Genomic DNA, 13,928 nt, shown 5'->3' on the forward strand with positions numbered 1-13,928 from the left:
GACAACCTTGCTGAGAGCCTGAAGACCAGTTTAACTGATGTAGCCCCCCCCCCATCGAGGTTCAGATGTCTACTTTGGAAACATTGCATTTTGTTAAGATCATGAGTTTAATCCAGTGATTGGGTGGCCTAGATGAGCCTCCTCATGCCCAATCCACTAATAGGTGATGCATGATTGATACCTTATTTCCACAATTTTAAAGCCATAATCATAGGTTTGATGTGGCTCTCCAATCAAACCCAGGACATGCTGGACTTGTTCAAAACCCAAGTCTCGGCCTCAGATTTCTTTGAAAACTAGCAGGAACACTAAGTTGCCTCTCTTAGCACTTTCACGCTAGAGAAGGTGTTATGCTCACTCTGGTGCGTTTCTGAATCTACTCCATATTGATGCCGATGTTACCAACTTGGATAGCACTAGAATATGAGGATCATGCTCGTTCTTCGTCTTCTTCGAGCGTGTTAAATTCGTACAAGCAGCTGTTTATTTCACATGTGGGAGACCAGGGAGACTTCTCTGCTATGGTTTCAGAAGTTTCCTCTATACTGGTACTGCTCGTATCACCTCAATTTACTGTACCTTGAAGCATACTTTGTCATTCTATGTCTGTGTGTCATGTCTCCACATATGTATCATATGGCCTTGAAGGAATCATATTCCCCTTCAAGACCTTCTCGTGCAGCAGCCTTTCCTGTTACCTCACGGGGTCTTACAGGTGTAGCTTTCCCCTAGAGGGAATTAGTGAAACATTATTCTCCCAGAAAATCCTCAGCCCTTCCTGTTATCCCATGGGGTCATGCAGGTTCAGCTAGTCCTAAATGGTAAGTAGTGCCTGATAATTTCCCCAGAAAATTATGAGAATACTGAGAGGATTATGGGAATATCATTGCTTGAAAGATTGGAAAATGATGAAATAAGAAGAATGGTAGGCATAGCAAAGATTACAAAGGTGATAATTGCCACAATTTAGATGGTTTGTGCACGTGTTGAGGATGGATGGTGGGGAGGGAGTGGGTGGGCTTGGGAAGAACCAGTTATGGGGAGGAGATCAAGAGGGAGGCAGAAAATTAGATTGCAACATAAGGTGAAGGATGATATGGAGAGAAGAGCTTTGGTGGAAGAGGATTCCTTTGATAGAAGGCATTGGAGAGAACGCATCAGGCAACTGACCCCTTAATATATGGTAATGGTAAGAAAGAAGAAATCCAAGTGTGAGTGCTAACTCATCTCTGCGTCCTCATACACACAAACAACTCCCGGCCGCTTTCTCACAAAGCTTCAAAGAAGCGTACAGTAGTGCATCCACATGAACATGCCTTAGTACTCGCATGCCACATAAACACGCTGCTACCCCTATGCATCCTCCTGTCAGCTCACTACCAGAACGTTCTGTCACCCTTACACATCCTCTTGTCAATAAGCTACCTGAATATGCCGCCACCATTGCGCTTTCTCCTGGTGAACGCGCCCCGTCCAGTCATTACGTATGTTCCCACTGACAGTGTTTTTCCCTCTGCTCCGGTAGCCCTTTTGGAGGATGGCAAATGCTCGTTAGTGATTCATCGGTCAAAACCTTTCGAGGAAAGTAAGGAATCTTTGGTATTAGAGGTGAGACCTTTGCCTCAATCTAGTGACAAAAAACGGACTGCAGAACCTCATCCTCTGTTTCTGAGAATTATTTCTCTAGCTTTCCAGTATTATACTCCACCAGCACGTAAACTTCAGAGACCTAGTTCTCCTTCAGAAGTTTATGTATTCTATAAACATAGAACAGAACCTAAAGTTGAAAGCTCAGAAAAATCTGATTCTCCTAGAGGAGATTATAAATCACAGAATTCTGGTTTTAATAATTCCTCAGCTGAGAAAAAGGTTAAGCCTTCTCTTCCTCCACCATCCTATTATGAACCTGTTTCATCGGAATGGGATACTTCCAGTTATAAATTTTCTCTGTCACTCTCTTCAGCTTATACATCAGAGGTTTACCATGAATGAAAAGATGTTCCAGAAAGGATTAAGAATTCCAGAACAGTTCAGTTCCTAAACAGGAACCAACTCCATTAGTATCTAGACCTAGATCTACATCTCCAGGCCCTTCATCCCTTTATTTATAGAAGATTACTTTGTAGGCTTTGATTAAAATTGTTGAGCAACCTTGTCCACCCTGGGAAAACAAACCCCTAACTTGGAGTGTGATAAAGTTTCTGACATTCTGAGAAATAGAACTTTATAAGCCCCTGCATAAAGTCATGAACAGAGACCTAACATTAAAAACAGTATTCCTCCTCGCCCTGGCATCATCAAAACGTGAGCAAACTTCATGGTCTATCTTACCTTGTGTTTCGTGAGCAAACTTCATTGTCTATCTTACCTTGTGTTTTAATCTAAGGGGTGGAGATATCTGGATTTTCATTTGTACCTGAATTTATAGCTAAGACCCAAAGTTCATCTATTAATGATAATGTTTTTGACTCCTTCATTCCGTTAGTAAAGCGGTAACTGATGACTCGGACAGTTTGCTACTATGTCCTGGAGGGCAGTCCATCATTATTTAAAGAGGACTGCCCCTTGGGGTTCAAGTATCCGCAACTTGGTCATGAGTACCGAATGAAAGAAGATGAAAGTAACCAAGAACATGATCTTCTGGTTACGCAAGACAGTCATGAGAGATTATAAATCTTTGGGAGAAGTGTCTACTGGGGCCCCTCCCAAAGCACATGATACCCATGATGTTGCCACACCCCTAGTGTCTTGAAAGAGTCACTCAGTAGCCCAAGTATTTAGAGCAGGTGTCTGGAAGAGACAGCCTATCTTCACTACTTGAAGGATTGTTCCCACAGGTCCTTAGATAACTTCTCTTTAGGTCTTCTTGTGCCACCCAATAGTTAGTGTACGAATTATGTCCTTGCAGGACAGTTACGATTGTGTAACATCATCATATGAGAGTTGAATAAATTAGATTTTCCTCTCTTCTGGTTCTCCCTCCCTTGGTAATATCACCACTGATGGATACTTATGAAGGTAAGCACACCTGTGTATGTTATGATTGTAATACAGTATATATCCATCAATCAATTTTTTATTATTCTTTTGTTGAGCCACTGTCACTTGCCTCTATGTCACATGAGGTAGAACATCATGCCCATTGCCTCTTATTTAAGCCATGTATGATCTTTACAGGGAAAGGGTTAGACATGCCCTATATGTGGCTTGAGGACTTCCTCCCTCATAAGCAAGACTCCAATAAATGGTGTGCATTTGTATCCGCATAGGAGCAAGCTACAAATTTTGAAAATTATTTGTTTTTTCCTTGTTATACAAACGTGTCATTTGTATACCCTATATTACTGTACTCGCCTCTGTCAACACATGAGTTATGAATAAAATACAGAGTGAGAACACAATTGCTACATCAACTCGCCGAAGCGCTGGTGGGTCCGTGACACAATCATATGATGTTGCTAGACCCACAATTATTCTTCAATCTGGTTGTAAAAAGCTGCGCCAGAGCTAACACAATGAATGACACGGGTTTGTACAGCTTGGAAAATTTTGGTATAAATTATTTTTAAAATTTGTAGTTTCTTATTGTATTTGCACTAATATTTATGAAATATGTAACTTCACTCATCATTCATGCTAACCCTTAGTCTAAATTGGACGTACCGGTATATACTGTACAGTATACTTGAGTATTGCTATACTGTACAATGTATTTTTCAAAAACTGCTTAATGAATGGGAAAACTCTTCTATAAAGAAATTATACTGTATTACCATGAGCTAACTTCTTTTTCAGTGCTTGAATATGTTGGAAAAGAATACAGAACTCTCTTGGCCAATACACCCATATTGCTGTTTCTCACTGCTAGTAATTGTGCTTTGCCTTGGATTGCACTGGCAATAGGCGATTGGTTCTTCCTCACTTTAGCTATGTATGCTCCACTGCTGTTCTCCATCCTCTTTTTTTGGTGAGTTCAAAGTTCATTGTATTTTAAGTTATATTTGAAGTAGACCTAGTTCTCCTCCCCAAAAATATGTTTTCCCTTTGACAAAACTCCATTTTAAAAGGAGGGATTTATTTAGCTCTGTATAAATATTGTGTAAGCATGCTCCCCAAACAACATGATGGAACTTGAAATCTTAATATGAACAGTTGTTTAGTTATTTCTGTATTCTTACATTCTGTTCGTGAATTTTTGGCCTTTTTCTAATTTCTTTTTTTTTTTTTTTTTTTTTTTTTTTTTGCTTTGTTTTGTACTTTTTGTACTTTCTAAATTTCATAAATTTCTTCATCACTTCCATTGTTCTATTTTTTTGGATCACTTTGAGCCTCTTCTTGGCCTACTAATGGCCAACTTGTTAAACGTGTTAGCAAAGGCTTTGGTTGCTTTTGTGTCCGAGCTGGCAGCCTCCTTATTCCCCACATTATCAAGGCTATTAAACTAACTTTGAAGTTCATCTAGTTGCTTGTCAGAGTGACAGCTTAATAAGTTGTTTTTGGATCAAATTCCATATATGTTGCAGTGTGATCCAGCACACTTAAGTAGTAGGGAAAGCTATTGATGCTTTAAAGCTCCATATGTCTCAGTTAAAGATTATATGACTAGAGCTTTACTAGTCCATCTAGTTTTTTTTTTAATGTTTTCAGTCTTTAAGCAGAATTATCACCCAAATTATCTGCAAAAGTTTTCTCTAAATTCATTCATTTGTAATTTTCCTGCATAAAAACTGCTGTCATTTCCATCAAACCAAATATATTTTTAGATTAAAAACAGTAAGTAGTTGAATTTATCAAGAGTTTGAAATGATTAGCATAGCAATGCAATACAACAAAAAACTTTGGTGCATCATTTTAGATCTGTGCTTGTAAGACAGTTTTTCCAGACACATTGGCTACTCCTTTAGAAAACTGTCCAATTATATTTCTAGAATCTAGACCTAGTGAGCACAGTGTTTTGGTAATCCTTTTATGCAGACCTTTACCTACTGGTGATGATGCATCACACATTAATCAATCTTTCTGTGGTTACTCCACCTATGACGTGTCTTGGGAATACTGCTAACTGGTCTACAATCCTTCCAGTATAGTATGTCAAGTATACAGTAATTCCTTTCCATTTGTTCCTTTACAGAATACAATAGCTACATTCTTTACACAGGAGGACGAGATCAGTACAAGCTGACATAAGGCTGTAAAAATTTTACTGAGGTGTTAAGAACTGTCCGGTTATTAATATTGGTAGAGGGAAGAACCACCGGCCCCCACTCATACCTTCTTAATTTTGATCTCAGACATGGTCGAAGACAGACATCTTACTCCATGTTCCTATCTGGCTGTGGCAATGAAACATTCTTGGATTTATTCCTGGTATGGAGCATTAGTCTCTTGGAAATATTTTCAAGGAGTTGGAGACTTATATCAAGACTCCTTAAACTCTTTAGGTTGGTTAAAGGTGAACACTCTACTTCACCTCCCAAGAGTTAGACTTTTCTGAAGTCTTGGGATCAGAGAACCTTTAGAAAGGAAGACTGTTCCGTTTCCGTCTGTGTATGTTGATCCTTCGGCAGACACACACGAGTAAAAGTGTCCTAGTGAATGCTGTTGATTTGTTTTCTGCCTCATATATTAGAAGTGGTTGCTTTGCAACCGATCGCCTGACTTGGTCAGCATTCAAATTCTTTTAGCACTTTGGTAGGTTTGCTTTCGAAGCTACTGTACCTCTTGGCACTTTCAGCTCACTCAAGTGAGAGCTTTCTCGAAGGGTCTCGCCGACCCTTCAGAGTTTTCAGTGGACATATTCATGTGATCTGTTGTCCTAGCTTGGCTGTTTATTTATCTAGGTAGTTGGAAGCATTCTCACATTAACAATGGAGAGTGCTCCAGCTCTTAAGAGCTTCTAGGAGATCTTGGCTGCTGGAACCAAAAGGTGAAAGCTAGCCTTTCACCTGGGAGTCTTGCTTAATGTAAGTGATCTCTTAGCACATCGCCGTACTAGCTCTGGCGAGCCTGTATTGTGGTGCCAAAGGGGAGAGTTTTTCTTAATGCAAGCAATCTCTCAATCCTTTGCTAGCTTGACTTGCAGCTAGCTTGGATTGTGGTGCCAAAGGTGAATCCTAGCTTTTCACCTGAGAGTTTTGATGGAAGCTAACAATCTCTCAACTCCTCTAAGAGAGCATGGATCTCGATGCCAAAGGTGAAAAACTAGACTTTCACCTGAGAGGTTTGCGTGTGTACAATATGATAAAGTAAATTATAAGATATATAATAGAAGTATTATTGTTATTATTTTTATTATTACAATTCTTATTGTTTTTTTTATTATTTTTGTATTGTAACTTGACTTTTTGGTTCTCATGTACTATACTGTACATTTAAGATTTTACTTTATAATAATGTGTTCATTTTCAGTGAGTTGATTTGTACTCTACTAAAAAAATATTTTGTCTGACAGAACATAATCTCAATCTAATAGAAAAAAAACTAACAAAAAAGTGATAGGTAATGCTACATTCTTTCACTATTTGAATTTTGTACATCGTTATTACAAATTATTTTTGAATGTCTTAATAACATTTCCAGTCTTTTAGTACTTTCTTGTATGATTGGTCTTAAGTACAAGTTAAAATTTACCAAGGTAAAGTAAGAGAAGCAAGACAGCTTAAAAGTAAGAGGCTGAAGGGGACACGTGAAAGGTAAAAGTCCTTAAGCAATGTAGATTGAGCAACTAGATTGTGACAAAGAAGCTTACCATTATTGTGTGTAAAGAAGTAGTTTATATACAGCATATTCTCATAAACATACCATTTCTTTAAACACAATTTTAACGTAATGGTCTTAAAGATCACATGCTTTGTAGTCACAAAAAGCTCAATTAGATATAACCTTGTGTGATAGGAAACACTTGAGTGAATTTCAATTTATTATCATGTTCATTAATCCTTTTCATTAATAACATGGTTGTCAGATGACATTACATGTATTCAAAATATTTGTGAAACATTAAAGATTTTTCTTTTTCTTTTGCCAAGTATGGTGCCAGAATCTGCGAGATGGTTAATCAGTCAGGGTCGAGTGGAGGATACCATAAAAATATTTGAAAGGGCTGCAGATCTTAATGGCAAGATACTTTCCCAGGAGGTCATCCAAGATTTTAGGGTAGGTTTTAGTTTCAGGTTGTCCAAGAAACATAAAATACTGTATTATAACTAGTGATCTTTTTACAATCATACGACAGGCATTTGTGATGTAAGGAAACATCTTGTTTTGCTAGACTTAATACTACTGATTATTTTTAAAAGCATTCAAGTTTATGGTTTGGTATTCAGCGTTCATAGATTAGATTTACAGTGAACCCTCGCTACTTTGCGGTTCGACCATCGCGGATTCACCACTTCGCGGGTTTTTTCCATAACCCATATATATACATATCGCGGATTTTCCGGAAATTTCGAAAATACCGCGAAATCTGAAGACCCCCAAATACGATATTTTGTTACCTGTAATTCCATTAATACTGTAATTAGTAATATCTGCTCTTACTGATTGTTCATTGCATTACATATGATATATAATTCAGCACAGAAAGAAATAAAACACGAAAAGAGAATGTGATCATACGATAATACAGTACTGTATACAGTACGTAGTAAAATTAAATCGAACATGAAACGCAAATCAGATGCAGTCATACCATATTAGAATGGTGTAAGGCTGCTGATGGCTACTATACTACAAATGTAATGGATGTGCAACTTTTCCATGATTCTTTTGTATGTATACGTACGTAGTACTGCGTCCAATAATATTCTTTGTTGCAAAAATCACATTTCGAATAAGCGTACGAGAGAGAGAGAGAGAGAGAGAGAGAGAGAGACATCCTACAAAAGAATAAAATAGCATACGTAAAGCTATTACGTGTATTATTGTTATTATTATTATTATTGTTGTTGTTGTTAATAAAATTATTATTGTTTTTATTATTATCATTATTATTATTATTATTACTGTATTATTATCATACGATAATACAGTACTGTATACAGTACGTAGTAAAATTAAATCGAACATGAAACGCAAATCAGATGCAGTCATACAATATTAGAATGGTGTAAGGCTGCTGATGGCTACTACTGTACGTACAGTACTACAAATGTAATGGATGTGCTTCTTTTCCATGAATCTTTTGTATGTATACGTACGTAGTACAGTACTGCATCCAATAATATTCTTTGTTGCAAAAATCACATTTCGAATAAGCGTACGAGAGAGAGAGAGAGAGAGAGAGAGAGAGAGAGAGAGAGAGAGAGAGAGAGAGAGAGAGAGAGAGAGAGAGAGAGAGACACACACACACATCCTACAAAAGAATAAAATACTGTAGCATATGTAAAGCTATTAAATATTGTTATTATTATTGTTGTTGTTGTTAATAAAATTATGATTGTTATTATTATCATTATTATTACAGTACTGTACTGTATTATTATCATTATTTATTATTATTATTATTAATACGTACGTACGGTATGCGCGGGGTATCTTGTATGAGTTGGTAACCTACGCATCATATACTGTAAGACGGATTGTGATTGGTTCAAGCGCTGATAGATGACGAATCAGAACTCAAGTTTTGTTATCTAGCCTGTGATTGGTGTTTTGCCATCATCTCCAGCTTCCAGCATCTAGGTTCTCGCGGGCCCGGGTCGTCCACTCTCTGTTCCCGCGTATCGCTGAGTAGACGTTCTTAAGTTTGTGAATCTGTGCTGTGCGACCTTTTTAAGTTGAACTTTTTGTCAAATCCTACTGTACAATGGCTCCCAAGCGTTCTGCTTCTACTAAGGCTGGTAGTGAGCCTAAACGCCACCGAAGGATGATGACGATAGCTGAGAAGGTTACGCTTCTCGATATGTTAAAAGATGGTAGAAGTTACGCGTCCGCTGCGCGCCATTTTGGGATCAACGAATCTACTGTTCGCTATATCAAGAAGGACGAGGCGAACATTAGAAAGACGGCTGCAATCACTTTTAGCAGATCAGCGAAGCGAGTCGTTACAACACGTAATAAAACGATCGTACGCATGGAAGGTGCTTTAGCTGTGTGGATTGCCGACTGCCGGAAGAAGAACATAGCCTTGGATACGAACACCATCTGAACAAAGGCTTTGAGCTTGTATCAGAATTTTGCTGCAAAGGAACCTCAAGACGACGACGGCAACCATGCTGAAGAAGATGATGATGCAGATGATCCTCAACCAGGGACATCCACTGATTCCCAGCCTCAGATACGTTTTTCCGCCAGCAAAGGATGGTTCGCGAAATTTCAGAAACGCTTCGCTCTGAAAAGCGTTTCCCTGCATGGCGAGGCTGCTTCGGCTGACACTGCCACTGCTGAAACTTACGCGAACCAGACATTCAAGAATATTATCGCCGAAGGTGGATACAAGCCGGAACAAGTCTTTAATATGGATGAGACCGGCTTGTTTTGGAAGAGAATGCCGTCGTGAACTTTCCTGTTCAAAGAGGAAGCCAAAGCCTCTGGCTTTAAAGCATTCAAGGATCGCGTTACCCTCGTGATGTGTGGCAATGCTGCTGGATTTTTGCTAAAGCCGGGGCTTATTTATAAGTCGAAAAATCCTCGCGCTTTGAAAAATAAAAATAAGAATCTCCTTCCCGTGTACTGGATGCATAATCAAAAAGCATGGATTACGAAGATGCTGACCTCCAACTGGTTCCATCAGTGTTTTATCCTGCAAGTCAGCAAATATCTCTTAGAGAAGGGCTTGCCATTCAAGATCCTTCTCCTTATGGATAACGCTGATGGACACGCAACTGACCTGTCGCATGAGGGCATTCAGGTTGAGTTCCTGCCACCCAACACCACGTCATTAATTCAACCGATGGACCAGGGGGTTATCAGGGCGTTCAAGGCCCTCTACACGAAGAACACCTTGGCGGACCTCGTTGCGTGTGTGGATGCTGCCCAAGATGATGAGGATGAAGATTTTAACTTGAAGGCGTACTGGCGGCAGTACACCATAGCCACGTGCCTGCAGAATATTCAGAAGGCACTTCAAGAGATGAAACCTGCAACTGTGAATGCGAGCTGGAAGAAGTTGTGGCCCCAGATTGTTTACGACGACGAGGGATTTACACCTACTGAAATCCAACACTCTGCAATACGCAAATCTGTGCAGTTGGCTGCCATAATTGGAGGTGACGGGTTTGGCGACATGACGACTGAAGACGTCGACGAGTTGTTGGACTGCCATTCCCAGCCCCTAACTGACGCAGACCTCGAAGACCTGACGAAATCGGCAAGCGAAGAAGAGAGTGAAACCCAGGAAGAGACCCAAGAAAATGTCGAAGAAACGGGCTTAACATTAGAACGGCTTGCCAAGGCCTGCAACCATGCGAAGGAGTTGAAAGAAATGTTGCAAGAGTGGGACGAGGATATGGTTCGCTCGATGCAATTCTGCAACAAGGTTGATGACATAATGACTCCCTACAAGATGCTCTTAGATCGAAAAAAGAAGCAGCGGCAACAACTTCCGATCACAATGTTCTTCCAGCCTCGCAAAAAAGAGCCAGTTCCTCCTGCTAGTACGCCTTCGGAAGAAATTGAAGAAGTTTCCCAGGAAGAAGTTGAAGAGGTGTCCCAGGAAAAGACACCTCCGTCTGAAGAGACGTAAAATACTATCTGGCTGCACAGTAGAACACATCATCAGCTTCATCATCATCATTTCTACTGTGCAGCAAATTCATCGCCATCATCATTCAAGTTTTTCTTCAACTTCTTTCGTGGTGAGTACAGTAACAATCTTTATTTTTTACTTTAATATTCTCACATTCTAAAACTGTATTTGTGCCTGTTTTATAGTTTAGTACTGTACGTACTGTATGCATTAAGTTAAAGGGAAGGTTTTAAAAGTCTACATGTTGTAACCTATCATATTTTTTTTGTTTAAAATTTACATTTACGTACGTAAAACAATCTCTCTCTCTCTCTCTCTCTCTCTCTCTCTCTCTCTCTCTCTCTCTCTCTCTCTCTCTCTCTCTCTCTCTCTCGTAAATTGATTTTTTATGTTTAAAATTTACATTTACTGTACGTACGTAAAACAATCTCTCTCTCTCTCTCTCTCTCTCTCTCTCTCTCTCTCTCTCTCTCTCTCTCTCTCTCTCTCTCTCTCTCTCTCTCTCTCTCTCTCGTAAATTGTTTTCCTGCTTTGCTACGTACAATATGTACTGTACAGTACTGTATGATTTTATATAGATACGGTAAATTATATTTGTAAGGTAACATATTTTGTAAATGCTTTTACTGTAAATACTGTACTGTATCATTATTTATCACTTTCATCATGCGCGTTAAATGCCTTCTTTGTTCTGAGCGTGGTTGTTTTCTGAGCGTACAATACTTTATTACGCCGTAGTTTCAGGCGGCGTCATAAAGAAAAACATTTCATTTCAGTCTTAAGAAAAATACGTAAACTAAAACATTGGTAATAAAAAAATCAGCATACTGTATAATCAATATAATCGATGCAAAAACTAACCTATACATATATGTGTACACTAAATGAGTTTGTTTCTTCATTATGATCAGAGATGAACGTAAACAAAACATTGGTTGCCATTTTTTATCGTGCTTTTTAGGTGTTTAGGAAACGCATGATATAAAATCGCCTTTAATATTTGTGCCTGTTTTAGTTTAGGGTGCTGTAGTACATGCATTAAGTGTTCTGTACATTAAAGGGTGGTTTGTTAACAGTACTACGTACAAGGGAAGGTTTTAAAAGTCCGAATATACATGTTAAATAAATAGGTAAATATGATGTCACTACTTGGCGGAATTTCATCTATCGCGGCCGCGTCTGGAACCTATCTACCGCGATAAACGAGGGTTCACTGTAGTTGGAAATGTGTATGGTAGAGTACTGATTAATAGTATTAAGGATAAAACAGAGAAAGCAATCTTAGAAGTACAGGGTGGTTTTAGAAGAGGTAAGGGTTGTATGAATCAGATTTTTACAGTTAGGCAGATATGCGGGAAATATTTAGCCAAAGGTAAGGAGGTGTATGTTGCGTTTATGGATCTGGAGAAAGCGTATGATAGAGTTGATAGGGAAGCAATGTGGAATGTGATGAGGTTATATGGAGTTGATGGAAGGTTGTTGCAAGCAGTGAAAAGTTTCTACAAAGGTAGTAAAGCATGTGTTAGGATAGCTAATGAAGTAAGCGATTGGTTTCCAGTGAAAGTGGGGCTGAGACAGGGATGTGTGATGTCGCCGTGGTTGTTTAACTTATATGTTGATGGAGTGGTGAGAGAGGTGAATGCTCGGGTGCTTGGACGAGGATTGAAACTGGTAGATAAGAATGACCATGAATGGGAGGTAAATCAGTTGTTGTTTGCGGATGATACTGTACTGGTTGAAGACGAGGAAGAGAAGCTTAGCCGATTAGTGACAGAATTTGGAAGGGTGTGTGACAGAAGGAAGTTGAGAGTTAATGTGGGTAAGAGTAAGGTTATGAGATGTACAGGAAGGGAAGGTGGTGCGAGGTTGAATGTTATGTAGAATGGAGAGTTACTTGAGGAGGTGGATCAGTTTAAGTACTTGGGGTCTGTTGTTGCAGCAAATGGTGGAGTGGAAGCAGATGTACGTCAGAGAGTGAATGAAGGATGCAAAGTGTTGGGGGGCAGTTAAGGGAGTAGTAAAAAATTGAGGGTCAGGTATCAATGTAAAGAGAGTTCTGTATGAGAAAGTGATTGTACCAACTGTGATGTATGGATCGGAGTTGTGGGGAATGAAAGTGACGGAGAGACAAAAATTAAATGTTTGAGATGAAGTGTCTAAGGAGTATGGCTGGTGTATCTCGAGTAGATAGGGTTAGGAACGAAGTAGTGAGGGTGAGAATGGGTGTAGGAAATGAGTTAGCAGCTAGAGTGGATATGAATGTGTTGAGGTGGTTTGGCCATGTTGAGAGAATGAAAAATGGCTGGCTGCTAAAGAAGGTGATGAATGCAAGAGTTGATGGGAGAAGTACAAGAGGAAGGCCAAGGTTTTGGTGGATGGATGGAGTGAAGAAAGCTCTGGGTGATAGGAGGATAGATGTGAGAGAGGCAAGAGAACGTGCTAGAAATAGGAATGAATGGCGAGCGATTGTGACGCAGATCCGGTAGGCCCTTCTGCTTCCTCCGGTGCCTTGGATGACCGCGGAGGTAGCAGCAGTAGGGGATGCAGCGTCATGAAGCTTCATCTGTGGTGGATAGCGGGGGAGGGTGGGCTGTGGCACCCTAGCAGTACCAGCTGAACTTGGTTGAGTCCATTGTCAGGCTGGGAGGAACGTAGAGAGGAGAGGTCCCCTTTTTGTTTCATTTGTTTGATATCGGCTACCCCCCAAAATTTGGGGAAGTGCCTTGGTATATGTATGTATGTATAGTATATTATTATTGGGTTTGTATGGAAAGATGCTCGTTTTGTTCAAGGTTTCACGTTTGTTGTATTGCTAAACATTCACTCTCTCTTTCTAGGCATATGGAGAAAAACAAGCAGCCATAGCAGAAGGACAAGGCAGGGTCTCAGTTTTGGACTTGTTGAAGACACCAGTACTCCGAAAGAGATTTTTGATTCTCGGTTTGATGTGGTGAGTATGAAATGCATGTACACTACTCAAAAGGTATATTATTTTGTTAATACATAGTTTATTAGATTTGTATGGCATCTATGGACTAAGGATTTAAGGAATCAAATTATTTGCGCATTATCTAAGTTTATTTACACTGTATGCAAACTTAAATTTGAATTTATAGCATTATGATAGAGAATAATACTGTACAGTATTTTATTCAAGAAGTAATGTTTACTTCAAATGTTAACAATTAATAATATTTTAGTACAAAATTTCGTACTGCCCAAATTCTCTAAATAGTAAAGT

General features: G+C 39.3%; 1 protein-coding gene across 6 annotated transcripts in view; it reads left to right on the plus strand.

Moving 5' to 3' along the window:
- Positions 1–13,928, plus strand: part of LOC137623295 (organic cation/carnitine transporter 2-like) — a 195,816-nt gene that overhangs the window by 128,531 nt on the left and 53,357 nt on the right. For all 6 annotated transcript variants that reach the window (XM_068354079.1, XM_068354083.1, XM_068354080.1 and 3 more), the window contains exons 6-8: positions 3,796–3,967; positions 7,029–7,155; positions 13,525–13,637. In XM_068354079.1, coding sequence (XP_068210180.1) covers positions 3,796–3,967; positions 7,029–7,155; positions 13,525–13,637 — 412 coding nt within the window. The remainder of the gene's footprint in view (positions 1–3,795; positions 3,968–7,028; positions 7,156–13,524; positions 13,638–13,928) is intronic.

The sequence above is a fragment of the Palaemon carinicauda genome, chromosome 30 (genome assembly GCF_036898095.1).
Source record: "Palaemon carinicauda isolate YSFRI2023 chromosome 30, ASM3689809v2, whole genome shotgun sequence".
Classification (NCBI taxonomy): Eukaryota; Metazoa; Arthropoda; class Malacostraca; order Decapoda; family Palaemonidae; genus Palaemon; species Palaemon carinicauda.